At 35.0% G+C, this 27,034-nt stretch overlaps 1 protein-coding gene across 2 annotated transcripts in view; it reads right to left on the reverse strand.

The window, feature by feature from the left end:
* LOC106101896 (protein vein) overlaps positions 1-27,034 on the reverse strand; it is a 45,373-nt gene that overhangs the window by 1,111 nt on the left and 17,228 nt on the right. Inside the window, exons 2-5 of one of the 2 annotated variants that reach the window (XM_013281262.1) lie at positions 6,470-6,638; positions 3,831-3,976; positions 2,591-2,690; positions 2,393-2,451 (exon numbers count right to left, since the gene is read on the reverse strand). In XM_013281262.1, the coding sequence (XP_013136716.1) occupies positions 2,393-2,451; positions 2,591-2,690; positions 3,831-3,976; positions 6,470-6,638 (474 nt within the window). Of the gene's footprint in view, positions 1-308; positions 2,452-2,590; positions 2,691-3,830; positions 3,977-6,469; positions 6,639-27,034 lie in introns of those variants that run through there. The other variant, XM_013281254.1, reaches the window with a different exon arrangement.

The raw sequence follows: 27,034 nt of genomic DNA on the forward strand, positions 1-27,034 counted from the left end.
ATACTAAGTTTTTATGAATAAAATGAAAATAGACATGCAACTAGCATGCTACATCTATACATTAGTAACAATGATCAAGCATTAGTGACTGGACAATGGTAAATGAAAAAATGTAGAATAAATAGATTAGTGAACAGTGCCAGAGTGGACATTTTTTCATTTCTATGCAATGATGAGTGCTGAGTGGATGGCATTGTGCACGACAATAAAAATTTAATTTTGATATACATACCATTAACTTCATTCCACCACATTTTGTTCTCATTTCGTGCCAAGGGAAGGATATTGTACGAAAGAAAAAAAACAAATTAAAATTATTGCCTCTCTGTTAATTCCAACACTCATTCTTTTATTGTGATTTGGTATTACAATGTAACATGTTTGCCGGCTTAATATTTGTTGTGAGAATACAAAAACTCTAGAAAAGATGCAACGACGTCATTGAATAGGCAAATAAAATATTACTGTTTTAGTTCTGTAGTGTACATTTTAATTTTCTAACTAATAAGTAGAATCACACATTTTCTGGAAAATTAAAAATACATTTAAATAATACCAGACGTCATTCCACCTTGATAATGCCCTAGTATCAAATAGTGTAAAATAAATAGTCCCTTTTTCTAATTAATTACATATAAATAATGAACTTAAAATATAAGAGTTCTTTATACAAGAAGACAATGTCATAAATTCTGATTGTGTTGATAAACTGGACAGCTTTGGATATTTCGTAAATATGCATTGTACTAAAATCATGTTAGATAGTTTAGATATAATTTCATTGAATTCTTCAGCGATATTTCATAACGTTATAAACGTTATAATCAATAATAATTATCTATTTCCGAACGCAAATAGAAAAAAAGATTTCGCTACATCAACAACCAGCCACTCATCCTATTAGCCACACTCATTAAATTATATAAATTAATTAATATAAGCCTAACTAGTTTTTTAAGTATTAAAACTGCTCTTTGACTAGGTGGAGTATATCGGATTTTCGAAATAATTTGTGAAATGTTTTTAGATTTAAATATTTGGAAAATCCCGCCACGCGCCTGTTGTATAAAATGTTTCTAATTTGTGAAGAATTGTTAAATGTTACTCGTATTTATAAATGTTTAAGGCACTTTATAAGAACGATTTTAAGCTACTTTTAAAATGTTTATATTTTAATTTCATAACAGGTAACACTGACAACTGTCAAAATAAAGTAAAATTAATCTTGTCAATTTTGCCGCTAAAAGTTAAACAAGTGCGCGGCGAGTCGGGTCAAAATGTGAATATTGTATTGTTTTTGAATAAAAAAATCTTACTTATCCTATATAGATATGTACAAAACTTGCAAGTCTCTTCATCAGGATTTTACCCACTAAAACGAGTTATCAAACCTTAACGAGTTAATAACAATAAAATAAATCGCAAAATTACAAAATACAGTGTAAAATATTTACAACTTTAAACATAGGACGCCATAATAAGGTCTTCGTTCTTAAACTGATTAACTAAAAGAATATTTATAGAAATTTTAAATGATTTATAATTTTCCTTATTCGAATCGAATTCGTTAATTAAATATTTATTTCCTTGATTTGAATCAAAAATAGAAGTCTTTAATATATATTTTTTTTCGTGAGTACCTTTTATGTAAACAACCAATAATGATCACAATAATTGCGTAAATTGAAACTACATTGTAATCTCACAAACAGGAGAGACATGAGTTTCCTAACAAATACATTTTTCACCTTGAAAAGGTAATGTTTGGCTGTTATATTAAACACTGTTAACGCCATTTTTCTTGATTGCCTTAACAATTAAAATGTCATTTTGCTATTATATCGAATATATATCCTAATATAAAACCAAATTTTAAGTACGTCCTATTCTCAAATATGTACGCGTGATTAAAAAATGTAGTTAACCAGATTAATTTGTTACTGGGGTTTTGATTTCTAGTTATGCAAGATCTATATGATTTAATTTATGTTTTAAAAGAATTTGAAAACTTTATATAGTCTGTCGGAAGCCTTAATTCATTATGTAATCTTATCGTTATATTAATCTTTTATTTTGTACCACTTTAGTTCATTTAACTAACATACTTAGTAATTACTGTATTTTGACTTATCAATTCCAATTGTAACAAATAGATTTGTTATTTAGTTGAACCAAAACCCCAATAACAAACACGAATCCGGAACGCAACTATATCGTCTATCTGGCGGACATTTGGTGCGTTTGGTGCGAGATGTTGCGATCTAAATTTTTAAATATAAAATTGGAACGAGGTGGGCTAAGCGTCGCGGGCGCAGCGCGGCGCGGCGCGGCGTGCGCTAGCAGTAGTAGGACGTGGAAAGGCCCAGTTTGCATGTGTAGGAATGAGACATACTGCTCCTGTTCGACACGTCCTTGTTCTCGCAGCGTTGCCCGTTGAATCCTTCTGGACACCTGGAATACATACATTATTATACGTGGGATGTAATAACACATAAGAAATACCACTGATTTGGTGGTTCATTACTAGTCACCAAGAATTAAAAAATTTCAAAAGATATTTTATTTAGATAAAGGTAGAGTGGAAACTCACTTGCAAGCTTGCTCTTGAACTAATTCGAAGTATAAACATGTACCCCCGTTGAGGCAGTACGAAGCCGGGTCCGGCATTGGACACGGCGCGCCCAGCGACGCTGCAATACAACATTAATAATAATTACTATTATGTTATCAATATAGACATAAATAAAAAAAAAATGCTTTACGTGTCCGTGGAATTACATCGCTATAACTTTCAGATTAACCATCGCTTCAGTAAAGAGGAAAATAAATCTTTGTGTTAAAATTTAATTGGCAAATATTGTGAATATGACTGTGGTACTCTAGTCACTTGTAGCATATTTGTCCCAGTAACAATGCCATCGGGTTCTTATGTAAGCAGTTACCCCCATTGCAATCGATTCCAAGGAAGTCGCAACAAGTGTCCCGTGTTAAAGTCGCAACAATGCAGATCCCATTAGGAATCGGTTACCGGTTTTATTATTCATTAAAGGTAACTGATCATTCTATTGGCCTTCATAATAGCATTGTTAGAGATTCATGGAATCTACTGTAACTGTTTCCCATATGTGTTCGCGGTAAATGTACCGATGTCGAGCATCGGTAAACAACTGATGGAATACGCGAATGATTTTCAATGTACAATGTGATAGATTTTTAACTAAATGCTCTACCTGCTTGGCTTTGTCTCGGACAGAACACGAGAACAGACTTTTTTGTCATAAGGGAAAGGAAAATCAATAAAAATCCCTAATAGAAAGTTATCGCATTACTACAATCTCCTCAAAATATTTTAACCTACGCTGTAATTTATCCATTGGAAGTATGCATAATTACCAGTAACATGAAAATTGATATTGAAGATAAAATTAGTATTACAATCAGGAACATTACATTTAACATACAAGTTGGTATCTGAGCGTACGGCCTACATACATTACAAACACGCACGCGTGCATACGATGTGTATCTCGTTGTAAAATGCGCACCATAACCGATCCAGACTGGACGGAACGTTGCCTTAAGTAAATAGTCATTTGGATCACATGCTATTATGGAACGACATAATTCAATCGCTGCCAATCTTCGTAATGTAAAAAAATATCGATTCGATTTCAAACAACCTAGAGAAATTACAAAATATGACGCTATCTCCATTATTGCATAACCCCATCCCTATAGAGATGATTGCAATTGAGGTAAGGAACTGATTCGATCTGGTATAACAAAAGTTTAACCAAAGGGGCTATGTCCACGATGTAAAAAGTACTGACCGGTGTCGGGTGGCGCGGCGGCAGGGAGCAGTACAGTGACATTAGCACTCGCGACAGCGGGTGGACCCGTCGCGCCCTGCGCCCGGCACTCATACCGCGCCGCGTCCTCCTTCCGCGCGTGCCGGATCACCAGCACCGAGCGCCTTCTGCAACGTGGAACAAATGTTATAAATGAGTTATAATAAAACAAAACACTGATAAGACGTGAAAAAGCATCCAGCGTTGCTTGTTTTTAATTGAAAGAGGATTAAAACAAAATATGATACCTTCGCTTCCACTAGGAATCGGGAATAAGGTACATCATTAATTTATCACAGGAAATGCAAATGTTTTTAACAATTTTACTCATACTATAAATACGAACGTTTAGATGGATTGTTGTTAGAGTTTATAGCCTAAACTGCTGAAAGGATCTCAATGTAATTTTTCATGAATGTAGAGCATAATCTAGAAGAACGAAGGGAACATACTTTTATATTTTAACTCCACGCGTATAAAGTCGCAGGCGACAGCTAGTTTACATATAAAATTGTAATGCATTAGTTTATTTTTAAATACTTAAATACTAAGTAAATTAATCAGCATCTTACGCACGCAGTAAATGACTAAATGTGTGTTGAGAGGGGGCGGAGGACACGCGGGGGCGGTGACTAACAAATAAGCTCGCATAAATGTCTACATCTATCAACATGGCTGTAATGGACAATAACCCTAAACAATAAATTGCATCTGCTTGTTGCAGTCATCGACTACACTTAAATTTTATTTAAAAAGACATTAATAAAAGTCTTGTATTGTGCCAAAAGTTGTTATAAAGATTTTGAAATAATAATAATTGTCGATATGGACAATTAATTGTAAACATCGATAATTTTAAACATGAATAACGTAAAGCCTACTAAAGACATTCTAACAGATAATTCTAGCAAACGGAACGCCTCAAGTGAGTTTAAAAGTGTTAATGGCAACACTTTTGACGTAACAAACTTTAATTCTTTGCATAGCAATGTTCTTTCTATATTCGAGTAGTATCTCATAAAGACGTAACTTTAGTTGGAGGGCGTAAGTTAACAAAGCCCCTCTCTCCTAAGTATAGACATATATTTCTGGAAAATGCCAGCCGCTCCTCAGAAACGGATTCCCGACGTCTGTCGTCTCGTCTGCGGACATCGCGCAGACAAACCGCGGTATCAATGTTTACTTACGGTCCGAAGCAATATTTAATCCTAGAAAGACATAGAATAGCCCACTAAACAATATACCGTGTTTTGTTTAATTCAAATTGCAATCACTTTGTATGGAAAAAAAAATGTAGATAAATAATTAAAACTTCTTTGACTTTATTCATATAGAGTAGTTATACCTAGATATGCCATGAGATAAACAGTTACCTACTGAATTACTATTTTTATAAATAACGACTCTTAAATTGTCCCCCGTAAAACATTTCATTACTATAAAAAACGGAAAACTTACGAACAAAATATTAGGTAGGTACCGGTTCAAAGTAAGTTTAAACGTTTTAATTATTTTACACTATTTAAATTAGAAGTTTTTGTTAAATATTCCTTTAATGTAAGCACTACATTTTAATTTTATATCTATAAAAATAAGAAGTTTAAACAGCGTAACATTGCGTAGACATTGGGTCATAAATTTTACCAAACAAAATTTATCTACAATCGTAGTAAGAAGCTACTTCAACGGGCTAGAAATTAACTTTATAACATAAAATTGCGTCAATTTCATATTAAATAGTGTCCCTTAAAATGAAATATTAATATTAAAAAGACAAAATACAACTTAATTGTAAAAGGCACTGAAAAAACTTAACTCATACAATTTACAAATGAAATGTATACTTAGCAATTCATATTTTAACTCGACATTAATCGTTCCAACTTTATTGGCCGTCTTAAACTCGCACGATGGACTTTTTTAATGGATATAAAGTCTAGAGTCTATATCAGTAGCAGCCTTGAATGATTTTATATATCATCGTTAAAACAATTATATACCGAGGTGATTGAACTGAAGGCTAGTCAAAGTTCGTATTTCGCTTCAACTTGGGCTAGTATATTTAGTGCTCCCGCAATCAGCGACCCGTGACACTACTGTCTGGATCACTTCACACTAATTGCTCAACGCGATTGTATCTTTTTGATTCATGTGTTATAAGTAATAAGATTCAAAATCATGTAGCATTGGATGACACGGCAAACTGACATACCTCAGGTCGTTCGCAGGAGTCTGAACTTACGATCGGTTTGTTTGGTTAATTGTTTATTGCTTGTAATGTAAGCAACATATGTGTGTAGCGAATGTAGGTTGTTATTACTATTCAAGATCAACACCTTTACGAACAATTAGGTTATTAGAATTGAACTAATGTCACATGATTTTTTTGTTTTCTCCACTTGATATTTCAGAAAAGATGAAGTAGCTTTTACATGCAAAATTGGCGAAAATATTTAGAGAATCGAATTATGTTATTTACCTCTATTTATGTATCACTCGCTTAGTCGGTGAAAGTTTATTCGTAACTTAAAAGATTCGGAATTTAATTTAACATTTCAGCAACTACAGTACTCTTCTACCAGAATTGTCGATTGTTAATATGCCTTTGTTATTTATCTGACCTGTAGTTCTGCACCCGGAATCTTCTGAGCGCGATATCTGCGACTGGCTTGCCATCTTTGTACCAAGAGATGCGTGGCGGCGGTCGACCACTGGCGCGACACTCCACACGCACCCTCCCACCACGCGTCACTCGCACATCTGACATCGCCTCCACCCTTGCAGGACTGCCTGCGGACAACCAACACATTATATTATTCATTAGAGCAAACATCTATAAAAAACTAAAAAAAAATTGAGACAATATAGCAATTTTAAAATCGGAAAATCTGATCTCAAATCTTTAATTGTCTACTAAAAGACATGACATCTGTTTAATCGCAAAACGGGATTCGTTTGCCAAATGTTTGAAAAGATAAATACGTCCAAGATTTAGAGGGTAACATATATAAACAGCGAGAGTCCCTTACGATATCTTACCTTACACTTAGGACGGGACGACTCCGAAAGTCGCTTACTAAAAATATCCAGCTGTCATTAGGCCAATGGCCTTATTATTTCAACGGACGAATAACATATGTACGGACAGGAATAGACTACGAGTATTATCTAAAAGGGAGACAGTCGCTTGGACACCAAAAAAATTGGCTCGGTTTCTGTTAGAAAAAGTCGTGTCTATAATTTATGCGGGTTCGTTCATTCTGTTTTTTAGTGCCGGAATTAAGATGTGTGGTAAACGATATTTGTATATTATAACCGTTTTGTTGTAAAAACAATTCTTTATAACTACAAACATCACAAAATGAAGAGATTCTTTATTCTTACAGTATTTAAAGCAACTTAAAAAAAAACCTTTTATGGGTGTCAAATGTTTCTATGCAAGACACTTTGTAACCTGTTACAATTACGTTAGATTCAAATAATTGTTTAAATCACTGATAAATCGGAGTAAACAATTAACATCGAGATGTATAGTTGCGTTTTCCTCTTCTTTCAACAGCTCATTTATAAAATATACTCAAGGGAACAAAACAATCTATTTGTTGCACACTTCTAGGTTATTGTTTGTGCTTTCCTCCATCTCAAGACCGAAACACCCACGAGCACAGCTTAGACTAATACTAAATAGGTAGAGATGATCCTCCTTAACTATAGTAATATCGGAAAGTTTAGAAGCACGCGCGCACACGTAGTACTACTATCTCTAGGTAAGATCACGTGGCTTTTCTCCGCTCTCACCGCCTACAGTTCATTCATGACTTCTAACGAACTATTGAATTCCACGTCGTATCATTGCCAATAGCTCTGCCTACGCCGTTATGACCTCAGCGATGGAAATATGAATGGATTGGCGTACGCACGCTTATGGCCAACTAGGTGACAATAGGTACACGATCTACTAATGATCTTTTAAATTAAGAACATTTTTTTAAATAATACGATAGTCTTTTTAGAATATCGTATCTATTTAAAACTGTCTAGGAATGATTAAAGAGAGTAATTTAACAAAATAGGAAAGTAACCTAAAATAAACACTATATAACATTTCTACTAGCTTATTCTTATCTTTTTGCCATAAACACATTGAACAGAAAGATATACTCTTATAGAAGTAAAATACTTTACTTACAATGCAATGTTCTCGTAGGTTCAAAAATATTGCAACAAGATGATGTCATGTTATTCCTTATTGTGCAATAACACAAGGTGATTCTCCTTGTCATGTTATATAAAGTTCATAGAATTTCGTAGCACCGACATTCTTTTTAACTGATTTGTTATGATCATTTGCTTTGCACCCTATAAATAGTATGAGTGTGAACGCATCCTGAACGGAAACGAAATGGGAGCGTCAGGTGAGACTGGACGTCGGCCAAGACACCGCGGTGACGACGCATGATGTGATTCTTTGAGAGCTCTTATCAAATACTTTATGGTTGTAATCGACATGGATACTAAAATGCCTTCCTTAAAGATTTGCAACTTATTTGCGGTTTACTTGGCGTTGTGGATGTCCATGGGCGTCGGATCAAATAACTTTAGGCGTTTGCCCTTTTTCTGTAAAACAAAAAAATGTAAGCATAATCTCCCTATTTCACTCCACATACGAGTATACCGTAAATATGATAATAGTGTTACATTTTATCCATCTCACGCATTTTCCGCTTTTCTTAAAATCATAAGACATTTAAATACTATAAATTTACTTTCCGAGATAAATGATAAATCGATTTTATATTACAGTTATACAAAAATGTTCGCCACCCCTGAATAAGATACGTTTGCTTAAAATAAATAAGTCTATGAGTACACTTGTCCCAGCTGTTACACGTAAAAAAAGTCCGTGTGTAGGAGTGACTCATCACACATTTCTCCGAAATCACCCGTCGCTGAATTAATATTTTTCATGCCAAATCCCAAGAACATTTTCTCTCACGTATTGGCAAAACGTTAGCTGCATTAATTACTGTAAATAAACGTCGCTACAGAATACATTATCAGTTTATTTTGACATAAACGTGTGAGTTTATTGACCTTGCGATGATCTCTGTTTACCTAATTTAAAACAGTCGCTTTGATAGATTTCATGTGAAACGTTCCGGCAAATTCTTTAAATAAAATTCATCAACACCGCATTTGTAAATCTTTATTATTATTCGCTTTTAATTTAACTTTATTGTCATACCAGGTTTCGACTGCAACAAAACTGGAAAGCCTATATGATTTTCGAGTATATCCTCTACGTCTATGCCTAATTTCATACAGATTCGTTCAGTAGTTTAGGCTACAAACTCTAACAAACATGCATCGATCCATCCATCTAAACTTTAACATTTATAATAAGTAAGATAAGATAGATATTCGGTTATCATTGAATCTGTTACTAATTCGTTCGCCTGGAGGTCAAATTTATTTAAAGAATTTAATTTTTTTTAATTTCACAAACTCAAACATATCTTACGGCTTACATTTGAAGTTAACTTTACTCTAATAACAAATACAATTTAGTACTACTAATAACGTACTTAACAAAACATAAATTATTAAATATGCAACAATTTTAGTTATCAACAAAAGCTTTCGTAAGCTCTTTATTGTATTGACAAACAAACGGAACAAAAAAGTCGTTGCGAGCGAGACGTTGAGTGGAAGCGGAGAGCCGCGTAGTATCGCAGGCATGTACTACGGCGGTAGTGCCGCGCGTAGGTTTTTGCGGCCCGCGTCGTCCTCTCTCGGGGTTCGTTTTTTTTCACTTAGCGCCCGGTTTGGCGGCAACTCCATAAACAGTTACTCGCGAGGCAACCCCGCCGGATTGTTTTTAAATGACCACTACCGAGCGGTGCGTAACACTGCATACGACTGATTTATGTGCGAGTTATTTTTTTTTCAGCTTTGAATTTTGTAAATACAAATGAATATCATTTTATATTCACAAAAAGGATTAGACAGTAGATTTTAATAGTGAAATTTCCACAAATTATTTTTTTTTGTTGTGATGTAATATTTTCTGTTTATTCACAAATATTAAAAGTCAGTAAATTTATTTATTACAATACTATACTAGATCGACAACAAATATTAAGAACTTACGACCACATATAAACATGGTTTTGGTATGTACTTCTGATTTCGGAACGATTTATTTATTTATCAAGTCAGATCGTTCAATATTGTTGGTGTGATAATTGCATAAAAATAATTGATATTTTCATTTAATAATTTTCGACACTGTAAAATTTACTAAAACACTAAATCGTGCACTTGTTTCGTGCGCATGCATTGTAGTCGGCAAAATCAATACGATCTTTTGTTGATCCGCACATGGCGCGGAGTAACGATAAGCGCATCGCAATATCCCATACCGGCTGAAGACAGTAAAAGTATACATTTATTTCTTGCCGGTTTTTTTGCATAATGTCTAAATTCAGATTTTCCTTATAAAACACAAGATTCGCTTTACGTGGAAACGTCGCTGGATTCGCAACGGTGAATTATTCTACGCGTGCAACAGACGCCGATTTAAAACGGGGCTGTGAGTAACTAACACATCGGCTGTTTAATTTGATTTTGTACGAGTATGAGTAACTATGGCTCTATATATTGTATTCAGTATATTGTAAAAATTTAAACAATAAGGGTGACAATAATTATAAAGTACATGTAAAGAATCTTGCACTACGCATTTTCTGAGGTAGATCGCAATATATTCCTTTGCTTTCTTTTGTGATTCCTACTAGCTTTATCTATTCTACTTTATGCTCCTTCTTTGTATACTTTTCAAAGATAAAGTTATGAAGCATATCACAAATGTAATTTGTATTCAGTATCTAACAAGCTCAACTTTCTAAAATTTTAATCCAATGCTACCTGAGGGCTGGAAGCACATTTAAATATTCACCCGTGCTCAGTGGTAGCGAATTACGGCACAATTCCGTCGGATTCCAGGGATCACCTCGGGTAGGGCGTGTTGCGTGCGCGATGGGACATTAACCCATTTAGGAAATATTTTGAGGTTCGATGACTCGACGATAGAGGTCGTCGCTTGCAGACGGTCACAGGATGGGCCTGATTGCTGATTTGATAGGGAATTACTGTTAGCGATGCGTCAGAAATCACCTGTGTCTGACGATGCAAAATTGTGAAGAACATCTCGTTTTGCATTGATGAATGTTATGAGTACGTAATGATCACAAATACGCTGTACTTAAGATATTTGAAAGTATATCACTTTAGTGAAAAAATTGCATGTATTTCAAAATAGACTCAAGTGGGATTCACGATGACACCAGTAAGATGTTTATAAATAAGCAAAATATGCAAGTAGAAATTTATGAGACTTCCCGTCCTGAGTAAAAAACGTATTAAATGTGACTAAGCGACGAAAGTTTGATGAGTTTTCTCTGAATTACCCAACGGCAGTTATTTCTATCAACTTGGATTTTTCCACAAGCATTTGTCAGATTTTAATAGAGATACTTAAAAAAAATGAACACAAATGAAGATAGAGTAATCCAAACAATGTCAACACAAGACATTCATACATAGTTGTCTTATAAATCAAAAGCACCGAAGCATTTCTTGAACAAACGTCAGCAATTGTTCCCGAGGAGCACATGTCCACATATATTTGAACAAGCATCGATCACAAAGCGAAAGCGATCGTTTATTTGTTTTCTGTTACAGAAACGGATTGGGCATATCACAACGAGAGGGATGATCATATAGAAAGTATAGCCGATAAAAAGGGACGAACGAAAGAAACACTTGCGTTCACAGCGGGCCGTGATGAAAGAACGAGCGGAATACAAATGAGGTGCAGTGACAATGCATCGGAATCCTGAGCCGGCCAACAAGTAGGTTAAAAGGTGAGTCTGACAGGTATTACAGTAATTAGAGGTGTGCTTGCATAGAGATGCAAATGTTGCGCCGCGATTCCATTAGCCATGGAGTGCTGAGGAATTTAACTACATTATCAGAAAGCAAGCAGTTCAACTGTTAGAAGAGCAGATTTTCTAGAACTAACTTATGATAATATGATGTAACATAAAAATGATGACATGTTAGGATGACAGATTTTTATAAATTATGATAAAAAAGCGTCTGCAATTTATATGTACACATTAACTGTATTAGAATTCTTCAAATGTGGAGGCCCACAAGCCGTCCGTCACATCGGCATCCCGGCCCCGATCCGATAACAATCACCTTAATTGTAGTCCGATTAAGGCCGATTATGGACCGAATGGCAAAAACCCTCCGCCTGCTCGTCTGCGGACGAACTGTTTAATTAGACCTATTTGCTGTTTGTCCCAATTTGGATTCGGACAAGAAATGTTAATTACTGAGCTTCGACCGCGCGATGTGCTTTGAATAATTAGATACAGAGTCGAGTTGCATCGCTAAACATCTAATGAGTTCTTTTAATTGTTTTAAATCTAAAGCGGCCTTATTGATGTTAGTGTTTCTTTTTAATTCCGTTCATCATTATATACTTTCGCATTGTCGCATGAGCAAGCCATAGCTAATGTAACAAAATCTATCCATAACGTCTGGCAGATTATGATATTCTCCAAGGATTAGAATTTTTATGGTCACCATATTATTTCAGATGCTGCTAAAAGACATTTTCAAAACGAGTAGACTAACATACAAATAAGCATCAGTCACCCTGAAATACAATATTCCGGCAAAATCTTCCCGTATTTCTGTCTCATATGTGCCAATATAATTTAGAAATACAATGTTGACCTTGTTCTAATTCTTTCAACGAGAACATTTACGGTGTGAACGCATATAGGGACTATCAGATCCCGTATTTACCTGGCGTAGTAACAAGTTATTTCGCGTAAGGTTTGTGAAATAGTGTGAAGTTTGAGAGTGTCAAGGCCACTAGTTCTGAAACACTCGTCCACAGAGTATATCACTAACCTAGATAATGTTGCGCCGGGTAACGCTGTGTAGGATGGGTTATATATAAATTCCAGTCACAATGCTCGTTTTCTCCCCTCTTTGCGGTTTCTTCGACGTTGTGTTTTATTGCATGATTATCTTCGTATCATTTGTAAGGGATATTTTTTATTAACATTAAAAATATTATACTTTGTGCTTGAGAGCAAAGCTAATTGATTGGCTGGTAAAGATTCTGTTTTTATGGATAACCAAGTCACAACTACAGTACAAGAAATTTCATTTTAGATTATTGCTATAAAATTACACGAATATGGTAGTTATGCTGTATTAGAATTAATAAATTCATCAAAATATATAAAAAAATGTTGGGACGGTTATCGCCGACCTCCTAAATCAAAGATTGCAATCTTGAAGGATAAAACAAAACAAAGCGATGGAGAGGCATTTCACAATAAAATGAAGATACTGTTAGAAAAAGAAAAATAATAATTGAAAGCAAATCATCGAAAGCGGTACCGTGCTTGGAAATTGAGGCATTAATGAGATCGCTTAACAATCAAAACAGATAGTGAGGACAACATTTGGAAAAACGAGTCTCATTTAAAAGCAATACAACTAATCTACATTGGTTATGATATATTCAACCTAAGGAAAGCTTTAAGGGTAATGTAAGATTGAGACAATTCTTTTCTCATCTCATAGCATAGGTGAAATAGTAGCTAGCGTTGCATTTAAGAAAATAAAGCAGTAAATGTTGTAATAAAGACTTTTGTTAAAAAAGCAACAATTAAAGGAATTCTTGGCTTGCCGTTTAACGTACTTCTTAAACGTATCCTCGGTTCATGTAATAATTACATTACGTATGACAAGGAATTACCTACGTCTCAAAAATACCGAAGGCCTTTGGTAATGGGGTCGTCTGAGTTTCGGCACATAGTCCGCATATAGAAGTGTCCCAATCCGAAAAATTAAACTTTCGCCGCCAGTTTTTACCGCCGCCTCATTGTTTTTGCTCCGTGCTCGGCATTTTCGGAATTCTACCATTTACATAAATGCCTTGGTGGCTTTGTTCAGCCGCTAAGGCGCCGTTAAGGAACTGGTCGGGAGCGCGTCTCCACGCCGCCGACGATGACGTACGATTCAGTGGATACTTTTCATGGTAATAATAATGTTTTTGTAATAATATTGAAATATAACAATTCTGATGTAGTCCTCCCTAACTAGACTGCGATTGTCTATCACCTAGTTATTTCTATATTATTCAAAAACAGTCATACCGCATTATTCATATTATAACTAATTTAATAAAAACATACTTATTGTCTATGGTGTTATCTCGATTTGTTAGCTTATTGGATATTTGATCTTCAAACGAGCACGCCTCAAGGGAATAACTCAGCCAAATCCTAAAATCTCTTTCTTATTTCTATTCGCTTATAATGCTTTATTTACGCCACGCCGGCGCTGGCGCCGACTTTTTGACAGTCGGTCCCTTTGCTGTCAGAATCTAATTACAAATGTTGCGGTGCATTTTGCAACACGATTAGACCTTATTACCGTGGATTAAAGTTTAATTTTATTTGAGTAACTTTTGAATATTTGGCAAGGGTTTTTGCAGGTCGTTCTTTATAGTAGCGTCGGTCAGTAGCTGTTTTTTGTGTTTTATTACTCGACTAGCCTTTTGACCCTCGTCTTACGCGATCTTAGTAAAACAACGTATCTAAAAAATGTCTGGGAATTTGTAGGTTTGTTAGTAAGTGTACAACTTTATGTAGTTATTGCATTTGGATTTTTTTGTTTTATTAGAAGCAGGTGTCAGTATTGCAATTGCATAAAATTATCTAATAACTGGTAAAATTATGTCAATTAAAAGAAAAATAATTACTAATAGCTTACAGAAGTTCTGGTTACCACAACAAATAATTGCATGCATCTACGATTTTAACCATTATTCAAAATATTTCTAGTGTACAAAATAATCGTTTGTTTGCGCCATACAAGAAAGTATTTCTGTAATTGTGATCCGTGATAACGCAATATTAGAAACAAGTAAACTCCGTATAGTTCGATGTATTGTGGAATGTCGCGTTGTTTTGCTTAAATTGGAGCAAGAGTCAAATCTTGGGAATGTTAAGTTCAAGCTAAATGCCATCGGACGCACTAATTCCAGATCGGATTTGAGAGCAATTGTAATTGAGCAATTTGATTATTTGATTACACTATTTTAAAGCAATTGGTGCAGAATCAACTTGTAGACAGTTTTTTATGCCACTTTTTGACCAATTTAATGAGTACTTTTTCATATATTTTAGTGTGTTGCGTATTTTAAAATATTTTTACAAAATCGTTCGACTCTATTTCTTTAATATTTGTATAGCGAGGGGTGTCAGATTCGATAAAAAAGCGGCGCTACATGCCAAGATTAATGGTCGAGCGATACATTCCTAAGATGGCTAACCATTATTTGGAAATTGCAAAACTAGCCAATTAAGGTTTGATATAAAAATATTACATTTAGATGGAGTGTAAAACATAAAAGCTAATTGCAGTTAAGAAACCTCCGAATTATTCTCTTAAAAATCTGTAAGAAAATTAGTAAATGTACACGTTATTTTAATTTATCTCTGCTAATATTATTAAGAGGAAAGATGCATATATTTTATAATTTTTGTATGTATTAAAATAACTCATAACTCATCGGACTGATTTCAATAATTATTTCACCATTAAAGAGTTACGTTATCGATGAATAATAATAAATAAATAATATGTTTTTATTATTTTATTCACGTGGACCAAGTCGCGAGCAACAGCTAGTAAATAATATTCCAAGTACTACATTTGTTTAATACAAATCGTACTATCAAAGTCCATTTTGTTGATACAGATTGATTGTTCAACCAACGTATGTAATTGTATTCTACATTACACAAATATTCCTATAGTAAGTATAACACTAATAATAAATTATACTGACACAGGTTATGTTCAATTTTACATAATCTTTACGCGCGACATCGTTACAAGCGTTTTCCTTGTCACACTTCAATATTTTTCACACATTTCACATGTATATTTACCTGAAAAGTATCCTAAAATAACCCTACTTCTGTTAGTCATGCTTAAAAAAACAACGTTTTGTTTACAGTACGTAATGAGTGTTCGACATTTCATCGGTACATAAATGAAGCTTAGTTGAACTTACGAGCCCGTGTTTGCCGGACCTTGGGCGAATGAGTTGCGACTTCGCCCAACGCAAATTACTATTTATTATGCGAATTTATGTCAATTGGTCGTTAAAGAGAACGATAAATCAGTGTCGTTAAGATTCTAATGAGCGGGCTGCGATGAAAGGTGGACTTGCGCACCAAAGTCGAGTACTTTGTAGTTGTAAGAAGCTATAGTAAGTGCAACAAGAGATATACTCAGGTATTTGAGATTAATTAATCCTTGATACGCATTGGCTAGAAACATACGTTAGTTCAATGGTTTTTAAAAAAGGGTACCTGCTAGTCATGACTTAAAAAGTCCATTATCACAAAAATTAACCATACTTACGTCCATTCCTAAATTGTAACAGTTAGCCTAGTGATGGTTTCAGCGCCCTGGGCAATCATCGCCCCAGGCGGTCACCGCACCGCGCCCTATGCTAACGCCAGTACTGAGTTAAACCATTGGTCACTTAGTATTCATTAATCAACTGCAGATTGTCACATATGGTAGCCTAATGACCAAATATACTGACTAATGAAGATACAACAAACTTAGGATATCTTTAGAATGGCTACATTAGTATAGTTAATCGTCTAGACGGAACAGTTTAACCTTTTGGACAATGCTGTTTTCACATGACATGGGTAACGTATGGCTTTGTGAATTAGTCAGTAGTCATGTGAAAATAGCAGAAATAACAATTTCTGTTTAGCTTTACATGTATTATTAATTCTAGTCTATTAGATTGAAAAGAAAGAAATAATGTTTTTTAACCAAGAAAGGTTTATTAGAGTAAAATAAGGAGTCTTTTTGTAGTCTTTATCTTTGTTTAATCTGTGCGATTCTTCAACTTTTTAAATATTGTCCACTTAAGTGTGTACTCACCCTTACATTATGTGAGGACGAGTTACGTTATTTTTCACGTTTCCTTGCGTTATGTAAATACTCCGAGGACGATTGCGTCGCGGATGATTCACCGCGAACAGCCGCCGCTGGAAATGTTTCGAATTGAAATAAACTTCGCGAAAGAATTGAGCTGTCGGCACTCGGTGATGGACAGCGAGAGTACGTCGTTCAATGTCAATATTTTGTACACATAGAGCGGGCGCACATCTTTGACTAAACAATAGCAAAACTGTTGTGCGATTTGCAATTGATTCGTAGCCAATTCAACTGTTACTTCCATATTTGCTCATAGGAATCAAAGTGCTACTAAATAGTTGTGCGATAGATTAGTCAAAGGTGTGCGCGTGCTCTTACCTATTTGTTACTTTTTTTAGATTGGTATCTACTAAACAAGATGTCTTGTCGCTCAGCGCCGCCCCGCGGACGATAAATGAAACTCTGAAAGACGTTTATGAATGAAATTTATTGCACTTACGTAAGTTTTTTTCGCAGAGTGCACTTTGCCAGATTTTTTAGGACAAAAAGATCACAAAGACAATTTTATAGAGCGATAAACGATTTCGTTTTTTTCCTCCAACGGTCGTGTGATTTGTTTAATGCATTTTGAAAGATTTAGTGCGCGTTATTTTATACTGTAAATGCAGACCATGACTTTTTTGAGAAAAACATAAACTATTGTTAAAATATATTGTTGCCAGAACTAATAGACATAAATTAGTTACAAAAAAATGATTTTCACATCTTAAACATACTGCATATTTTAAAGAAAGTACCATAAAAAATGACTTTTAATTAACGTTATTCTTATGTTTTCCTGTAAAAGTACGACTAAAACGTTGTCAGATATCTCGTCTTTGACATAATTAAACTTGCCACATTATAATTAGGTCTTTAAAAATACATTTCAAACCGTAAAAACGCTGGTAAGTAAGTCACCGTGTCGCGAAAATTAAAACAATTTCCCGCCAATCCCCAGCCACTTGCACGATCTTAATCCAATACGACTGCAAATAAAATCTTTCCGAAAAACAATTCGAGTTTTCCCGCTTCGACGAAAACTGGGATTTTCAGGTCAAATGCAAAAGAAAATTCAATTCGAAAACGCGTAGGTTTAAGCGTTGCAATGTGACAAATGATACATTTAGATGCATTAAATTTTGTTTTTAATACTGCACGTTTCAATGACCGAAAAAAAATAAATATTGCTCTTAAATTCTATTTCATATTTGTTGTGATAAATGTGTATTTGATAGTTTTTCTAGATTTACAGCTTTAGTATGTTTTAATCATAAAATGATACTAAATTTTCAATGGAAATTTTATACATATTGAACACAGCATTCTGCTGAGTGCTAAAAAAAAATTGATTACGCCATCCATCCTTTATTCCTTCATGTATTATTTAGTACTTCATGAGTATTTATATAAATAAGTTTGTGGCCTATAATCTTTTTTTTATCTAAATATTCAGAAAGATACTTTTCCTTCTAAGGGAAAGACAGGGTTATGTGAGGTTTGTACTGACTAAAACTTCTTCGGTGGTTAGCCTCTAGTGCAGTAGAAGTGTCCACTAATCTGCTACAACGTTTTAAGATAAGATTGCCACTTAAATTGTGATATCTAAATTAAGCTTAAGTAGGGATGAACTGAAGTACCCTACTCGTAAACAGCGCGTGCCGGCGCAGCCCGACTGCGGCCAGACGGGCGTGACGCGTTGTTTATCATTACAGCACGTTATACGTAATAAGCACTATTTATGAAAACTGTAACGAGACACCGAGCATTTGTATGAGAAAGCATGTAATGTCTCAATTTGAATGCGGACTATGGGAAAGAAAAAGCTTGGCGGTAGTGGCAGCAGAAAACGATCGTCATATTTTTAATAATAAGGCTTGCATAGATAAAAATATGTGACAACACTCATTCTAGTAAAAAATATAATCTAAGTAAAGTTAGTTGTTGTTAATAATCTGTGATAATTAAGATTGTACTGCAACAATCCCGACTCAATTAGCTGCAATGATTAATGAGGATGTTTTAAACCTTTCGCTATAATTTCAAACATATTCAACATCTTATGTTCAAGTGTAAACATTATTCTACTTTATTACTATCGTGTTAGTTTAGCGACCGCAGACCTCCGCCTAGTGCGAAGGTTAACAAACTGTTTTCTTAAAAAATATGGTTGTTTTGGTGCACATTTCTACATTCAATTGTGATTTGTATTTCATGCTATCTTACATCTCCGCTAGGCGTTTCATAGACTTTTAGAGGTCCTACAACTTTGAGAACCACATGTAAATCATAGGATACAATGCAAGAGCCAGCAAAGACTTGTTCGCTACAAGTTTATTGAGACGAATTTACAATGCCATCGTAGCGCTCATCTGCCTTTTTATTACTTCAAACTTGTAGAAAACTAAACTATCGTTAGTTAGTGCGGTTTCGTAATCGCCGTCTTTGATTTAATTAAGTGTTCCTCCGACGAAACACGCTGCGGATAAAAATAAGCGAATAAAAATGATGTTTATCGCCCTTATAAATTATATGAACGTAAATTCTTACGTTTGGACTTTCAGAAATGTTTATAAATAATATTTAGGTTATGAAATGATTTATTTGTATCGTTGTGGTCGATCTTTACTTTATTAAAAAGTAATAAAGTAACGTATCACTTGAAAATATTAATTATTTCTTCAATTTATGTATCTACGAGAAATTATAAACACAGTAAGTGTATGTGTATTGGTTTCTTAAAATTCAACAATGATGTTAATTTAAATGTTTGCTAAGTATTGTGCGTCAATTATTTCCGCTTCTGACGGTACCCGACGCGCCGTCTCGCGCGCGCTCTATTTCCAGCCGCGCCCGCCCAACTAAGTTTATTGACTCGGGCCACTCGGACTAACGCCACTCCAACACTCCGGTACTCCGGCACTCCGCTGTACCCGGATTTACCACTTACATACCTTTCAGCGTTCCTCTATGTGCTGCCGTGTGATGTGACGAATGTCCGTGTACACTTCATTACAATAATACTAGGTACACACTTCTGTTCTAATAGACACGCATAACATCTACACGAGCATCGAGCTATGTTAATGAAATACTATGATTTGAATGACTACGAATAACAAAAAAACAAAATATTAACTTAAATCGAAACAGAAAAAATAGTATGACCTTTTAAACAAATTCCAAAACATAAATATGTTTAACTGATGGTCGTTGCGTTCGCAGTACGTTGTACACCTTGCGTTAGTTCCAAGGACATAAGGTATATAAAGGTGAGGTTAAAAAAACAGTACGGGATCGGCGGCAGATGTCGCTACATCTGTCGATAGCGCGCGCCAATGCCAATACGCGCGAAACAAGCAAATGCCAATGTTATTGTATTAATATACTGGAATTAAACATGATCCTATGATGTTTACAATTTACAAATGTATTTTATACAGTTAATTTAGGTTAGTTATAGTAAGAAATGTTTTTACGCCAGTGTCAGTCGTAGTAATAGTAGTAGTATATAAGTGTGACATAGTCTCGTGCAGGCGGGCAGGCGGGCAGGCGGGCAGGCGTGCAGGGTAGGGCAGGTTAGCGGCGGGCAAAGTGCGCTAATGAACGCTAACAACCGCCGCGAGACTTTTTGTCACGGTATTGTTTCAGCGCGCGTTCCCACGTTCCGACGCGACGAAACTCACATTAAAATCTGATCTTTTTTAATGTTAATCTCCCTTTTTTATATACAGATGACCGCGTTAATGTAAACGATTCAGTTTTTATACGAGTCGTGCCGAAGGAAAGGGACGCAGCGGCGATAAAACGCGTTATGTGATTTAACGATTGCCGATTAAATTGTTCTCATGATTTTGTTATGAATTCTGATGTTAAATGTGTCATGGTTGATATCGAGGTTCTACATTTTAGATACAGTGCTTTAGACTCTAGATAGAATAAGTCACTTCGGATTATGTTGCTTGTATGAATTCCGGTGGCTACAATACAGACAATGTCTAGTGTGGCCATCCCCAGATTAACTAGAATAACCATAAATAGTAACTTAAGATATATTTTTAATTTTCTGTCATTTACAATTTTAGGTTATTTGTTTTTCTATAATCAATAAACATTTTTCATTTATTTTTTCAAATGCCACGTACTGGGCTGTAATGTGCTGTGTAGTACATATTATAGGCATTAAATTTGCACCATTTAATTCATTTAATTATATTTAGTGACTCAATGTCGATAGAGCGGGTTTAGTCACAAGTTAGGTCAAGTGCGTTACAAGTCGGTGCCAACTCCGCGTCGTTCATATTTTTGACAAATTACAGCAGTGCAAATAATTCGAACAAAATCATGATATTTCGCATAACATTTCGTAAAAGCATTACTTAAGGTGTTTTTTTAATTTTTCTTAAAATACATCCGTTAACACTGTGTGTTTGACGTGGAAAATGTTTGCATTAAAAATTCTGATTATCATAGAGATAGACCGCGGGGAAAACAACTCTGGAATGTTGATTCATTAGAAAATTGACCGTTAAAATATCTTCCATTATTGCAAAAACAAACTACTATATTACAAACTACGTCTTATATTATTAAACTGATACAAACAGCTGTTCTGATTAATTTATTCGAAGTGTGTAGCATCAATATTGGTAAGTGCGTTAGTGATTCAATCGGTGACGTGACCTTTGTATGACGATGTTTTGATTATAGACTGTGTACGCTCACACACTCCGATGTTTATGTCCAACATATGATAAGCAATAAACATCGTGGAGAAACTATCTCAGCGCTCTAGAGAAGGCCAATATTATTAGGGACTTCATTCATTTCGTAATGACGTACTATGTACTTGTAAAATGTAATTTTAATTTTAATAAATAATCGCGGAGACTGCGTATTTTTAGACAAAACATTAAAAAGTAGTTTTCGGTTCAAAGTTCAGCGACCTCGCGCCGCGACGTTTAATGCCTATCATAAAACGTCCTCGCAGAGGCTGATTAAAGTCGCGCGTAATTCGATTTAACGGCCACCGGGGCGGGCGGCCCATATTTGTTTGTTTTCCTTCTCTTTCTTTAAGTTTGACATCACTACTGACGGAGCTTTTTTATAGTTTTCTTTTATTGTCTTCATAAAACGCCTGTTATCAGCATTATTTCGAGTTTAATAAAAAAATTAATTAACTACGTTTACGTCGACAATTATTACTGTAACTAATTCACGTGAAAACGATCTTAATGACACCCCTCTATAATTAAATCAGATGATTATTTAGATAGCAAAATTATATCTTTAAAACGTGAAGCAGACCGTAAAAAGTTTTTTATGATTATCTTAAAATAGTAACAAATAAAGTTTACTGACATCTAACTTGTGCTATTATATTTTTACACAAGTTAACTTTTTTATCCTTATTTTCTTTCTTAACCGAATTGATTAATCCAACATAAAAATAATTTATTTACAATCCATTATAACTTTACGGGCAGTATAACATGCGACCACCGGGCTAAGTTATCAAGGTCTATACATAAATATATTCTAACTTAATCGTCAATGGCAGGTGTAATATTATAAAGGCAGTCGACCACCGATCGTAAAGCAGTAAATGTTTATCAGCAATGCACCTCTTGTACAACTTATTCCGAACTGATTGATTGCGCAGTAAAATTGTTACGAGCATAACATCTTTCAAGCGCGGTTTAAAAAAATGTCTGAAACTGTCCGTCGGCTTTGTGCGATGTCGTAACTACAACTCAGGATTTTATAGATCGATATTAGATGTATTTCCTTATGATTAGATGCTCTTTGAGTTAAAAGGTTACAGGCATTCCTTATTTTATGTCAGTCGAGATGTAAATCTAAATAGAGAAATGTTGCAAAACGTTTAATTTTTCACAAAATTTATTTATCCTTAATATTAAAAAAAAAGTTTCCTTCGCTAAGTTACCCACTCTTAACCATGTCAATAAATTCAATGTTTAAAACTGAATATATATAATACACGTGAAATTTGTATTCTATTTGGTCACATTATTATAGATATTAATAATAACAGTCTTTTTAATATCTCATACGTATCGTGTGAGTACAAACTAATTAAAACTACGCAGCAATGTTTACGACAGTATAATATCTGTTTGCAAACAAATGAATGTGTTAACGATAAAACTCTCATAATCATTCTCAGTGATCTCACACGGCGCAGATATATCAAATGCCAACACCATTAGAGAACGTATTACATTCGATAAACGATTTCATCTAGAATAAAACTCGTATCGATTCATTCGAGTGATCGTTTCCTCAAATCGATTTACGATCGAGTAGCGATACAAGCTTTTGATAATGTAACTCATAATATGAGTATTAAGTGTTTATTGACGCGTGGATATGAAAAGTGGAGAATACTGAATCAACAGACGCATCTGTTATACCCTCTTTATTACGTGCTCTGTGGCGGCGAGGTAGTGACGTGCGCGATCGTCTGTTATCGAGAGTCGAGTGGCGCGCTTTGATCGTTGACAGCTACTCATCAGAATTAAGATTTAAGAGTACCATTTATTAGGTTAAAATAAATATAATTTAAAAAAAGCTAAAAAGTGCAGTTTTTTTATATACAGGTTGGCAAGTACAGTTTATAAAACTACCGTATTCATTAAAAAGTTTAAAGAAGTTTATTGTTCAATTTAGTAGAATGTTTAGAATCACCGCTTGTTCGCTATTAACTTTGTTTTTGTATGAACTCAAAATACGTTTATATTCGTTGCATAATAAATTGCTGACGCTAACGCAAACACCGGTAATGAAGTTAGTTAAAGAATATGCTAGTATAAATAGAAATTTAAATGTATATTAAAAATATTAAGATTATTTCTATTATTAGAATATATTGATGCTTTACATCCGTAATTTTTTTTCTATTTATATCCTGTAGATAATAAGACCCGACAGTTTTCCTTCGATAAATAAAAGCACGTGTGCATAATATGACGTAGTATGGTAAGACGATTTTGCGAGAATATAACAATATGAATCTGTTGGCAGAATTGCAGCTTAAAATTCATATAGTTATCTATCAAAACATTATAATATTAATGTTATTGAGTCACTGTGTATCATCATCTCTCCACACAAGCGAATGCACGTACAATTTTGCAACTGGAAAATTTGTTGGAATCCATCCAATATTATTGGAACACACATTATGTTGTAACCGCTGTCGAGTTTGCGGCGTTTACATTAAATGCAACACGCACAGGTATGAGGAAACTGTTGAAGCATTACTTTGAATCTATCTTAGACTAATATCACGTTTTAATTATGATACTAGGTTTAACTATTGATAATTTAAGTTAACGGCATTTTCCACAAAAAACAAAAAGTTCATATCAGTAAGTAAATGAAACTACAACAAAAACCGTTGCCGACATCTAAAACACTAAACGTTTTGAAAATCGTCGTAAAAATTTTTACATGTAAAACAATAGACTTAAACCGCAACAAATAAACTTTTCAGATTAACGCCCCGTTAATTAAAAAAAATAGGTCTTTTCATTTTGTCGATATTTTTGTAAGCGATCGTGCGCACAGCCCTAGCAGGTGTCGCGTTACCGCACTTTTGTCTGTGGCGGTGGCGCGTCTCGCCGTTTGTTGTGACTGCGCGGGAGTTTTTTTATCGTGGACCGGAAACGAGCGGCCGCTCGCCGCTCGGCCGGCACTAATCACTATCCGGCGCTAGCGACGCTCACCTGGTGCCCAGCGCCCACCGCGCACTTAGCTTGTTTGTTTTAATACTACGGGACAACGGTAGCCTGTGTAGACGTGAGCTGCTTTTTAATTATTATCTGCGGCTCTGTTTCAAATATCCTGCTAGTACAATTTATCTGCTGGTATACAATTTTATGTCTTTGCATTTTTTACCGTAATTAAGGATCTGAATGTTGCACAAGATTTACACAACTGTAAATAAACATTGTTTTTTAGTTTTGTTGCCTTTTATTGCCCTAAAGATTGCATTAAAATCGGCAACCCTTTTTGCCTTTCTGTTGAAGCGCTACACAGGCCATTGTTTCAGTAATCATGCATATAGCAATTGCAATCAGAAGTATGATTATAAAGTAATTCTGTAATGAAGGCATCAGATTGTCGTGGGCATTTTGCGTTAATGTATTTATTGTTTGCTTGTCGCAGTAACAATGCATAATCTTTTATGGGCCGAGGTCAGCGGACTTGTCGCGAAGGTTATCTGTCAAGCTGGGATTCTTATAACAATTTATCAATACATCAACCATGATGTGTTGAGATTGTGAGGATACCAATCCTGCAGGCTTTTCCAGCTCACTATCTAGGCTAGGTCACCTAGGTCTAGTGGTTTTCTATAAATATGGCCTTATTCCAAGTAGTTTATATAAGCTGCCTCTTCTATCGACGCCTTAGGTAATCTGATATTTGCCGAGTTCTAACTTTGTTTACAAAGTATCAATATTCATTTGGTAAGCGCACCTGTCCCCACCTTACGCTAGATAAGTTAAAATATGTATAACACGTGTGATCTTGATACACGCAAAAGTATTCACACTTGTGCGTTGCGTCGGGTCCTCGGTGACTCTCTCACTGACCTTCCCGCTGATAACATCGCGATACGAAATTGAATCCTAATGGCATCACTTCATCTGAGACGCGGTCGACTATTAAAATTAATTAAGTTATTAAATGCGCTCAATGTATCGTATTATTTATTTCCTGATATGCTAATTATGATTTAACTCGATGATCATTTAATATGGGATCACCGTATCGAAGTATGGAAGCATTTAGGATGTAGTTATCACTTTGATAAGTTAAAACTCATCAAAATTAATTTAAAGAAGGTCTTTTAAGGTTTTGGGGATTTGAGAAAATATATATTGCAATTTTAATCAGTGATAGTTGCTGATTAAGATTTTAATTTGTGTTTAAATAAAATGGAAAGATATCAATGAAAAAATTAAGTTAAACCGATTTGCACGTAAATCTTAAATCGCCATCATTTCGTTATTACTTGCCCAAGAGTTTACCTGTCTTTGTTTAAAGAAACATGGCAGAAAATATTAAATTATTAATTATTACAATAGAAATTTAGCTTCTGATGGTTTACGCACGAGTAAGAATTCTATTGTACAGCTATCTGCTAGGATAAAATGTCGTAAAATTGAATTGAAGTCCGAAACATTCGGACACGGGTCCGCGATCCGCGTGGGAAATGTTACAGAATAGAGCGGTCTCTGACCCGGGCTAGGAAAATCGCCAGAGACAGTTATCTATTGATAAAAAAGTCTCTTTGTTTCAGTTCATAGTTCGGTTCACGGTAGCGTCGGGTTAGATATTCCATCAGCGGATAACTAGCGTTGCGCGGTGAGAACGAAATCGATAGTCTAGTCGACAGAGCGAAGCGGCCTTTTTACTTGTATACATTGTTTTTTTAATCCATACATGTAAACAACAAAACATCAATAACAAATAGCTGAAAGTCGATTGCTCAATGTTTATTTACTGGTAGAATACATGTGTGCAATGAAATAGAATAAAACTATTGAATGCACTTTGACAAGTGAGTTAACAATAGGTGCGTTACTCAGTGGCCGTTTTGCCGGTGAGTAGTCGCGCGTATAAATAGCTTGCGGCATGGCAGTACTGTTCGTGGCGGCTTGTGATGCTGCTTGATGGTTGTGCTCTGTATTTATAGATATCGGGTCATGCGGCCCGCGGTGGCCATCTAACTCATACTCAACGAGACAACGCCGTACAAACAGATTGATGCCCACTCTATACAACGAGCGGCTACTTCACACGGTTTTATTATCCTCGATAATGTTGATGCGATGCTCAATCCTACAATATTGCATTAGAAAGTTAATAGGAAGATATAAACATAGCTTGAGGAAACATTCTACTGATCTGCAAATAATTCTTCTAAAAGGAGCTATGATAAGATCTAGAAGTACAAAAAGTCATCACCATCATAAATAGACGTCATCTATGACAAATAATTCCGCCTTAAGCATAACTTTTAAATAGCATTTATAGGTTGAAAATTGTTCCGT

This window comes from Papilio polytes, unplaced genomic scaffold (genome assembly GCF_000836215.1).
Source record: "Papilio polytes unplaced genomic scaffold, Ppol_1.0 DF824303.1, whole genome shotgun sequence".
In the NCBI taxonomy this organism is placed as follows: domain Eukaryota; kingdom Metazoa; phylum Arthropoda; class Insecta; order Lepidoptera; family Papilionidae; genus Papilio; species Papilio polytes.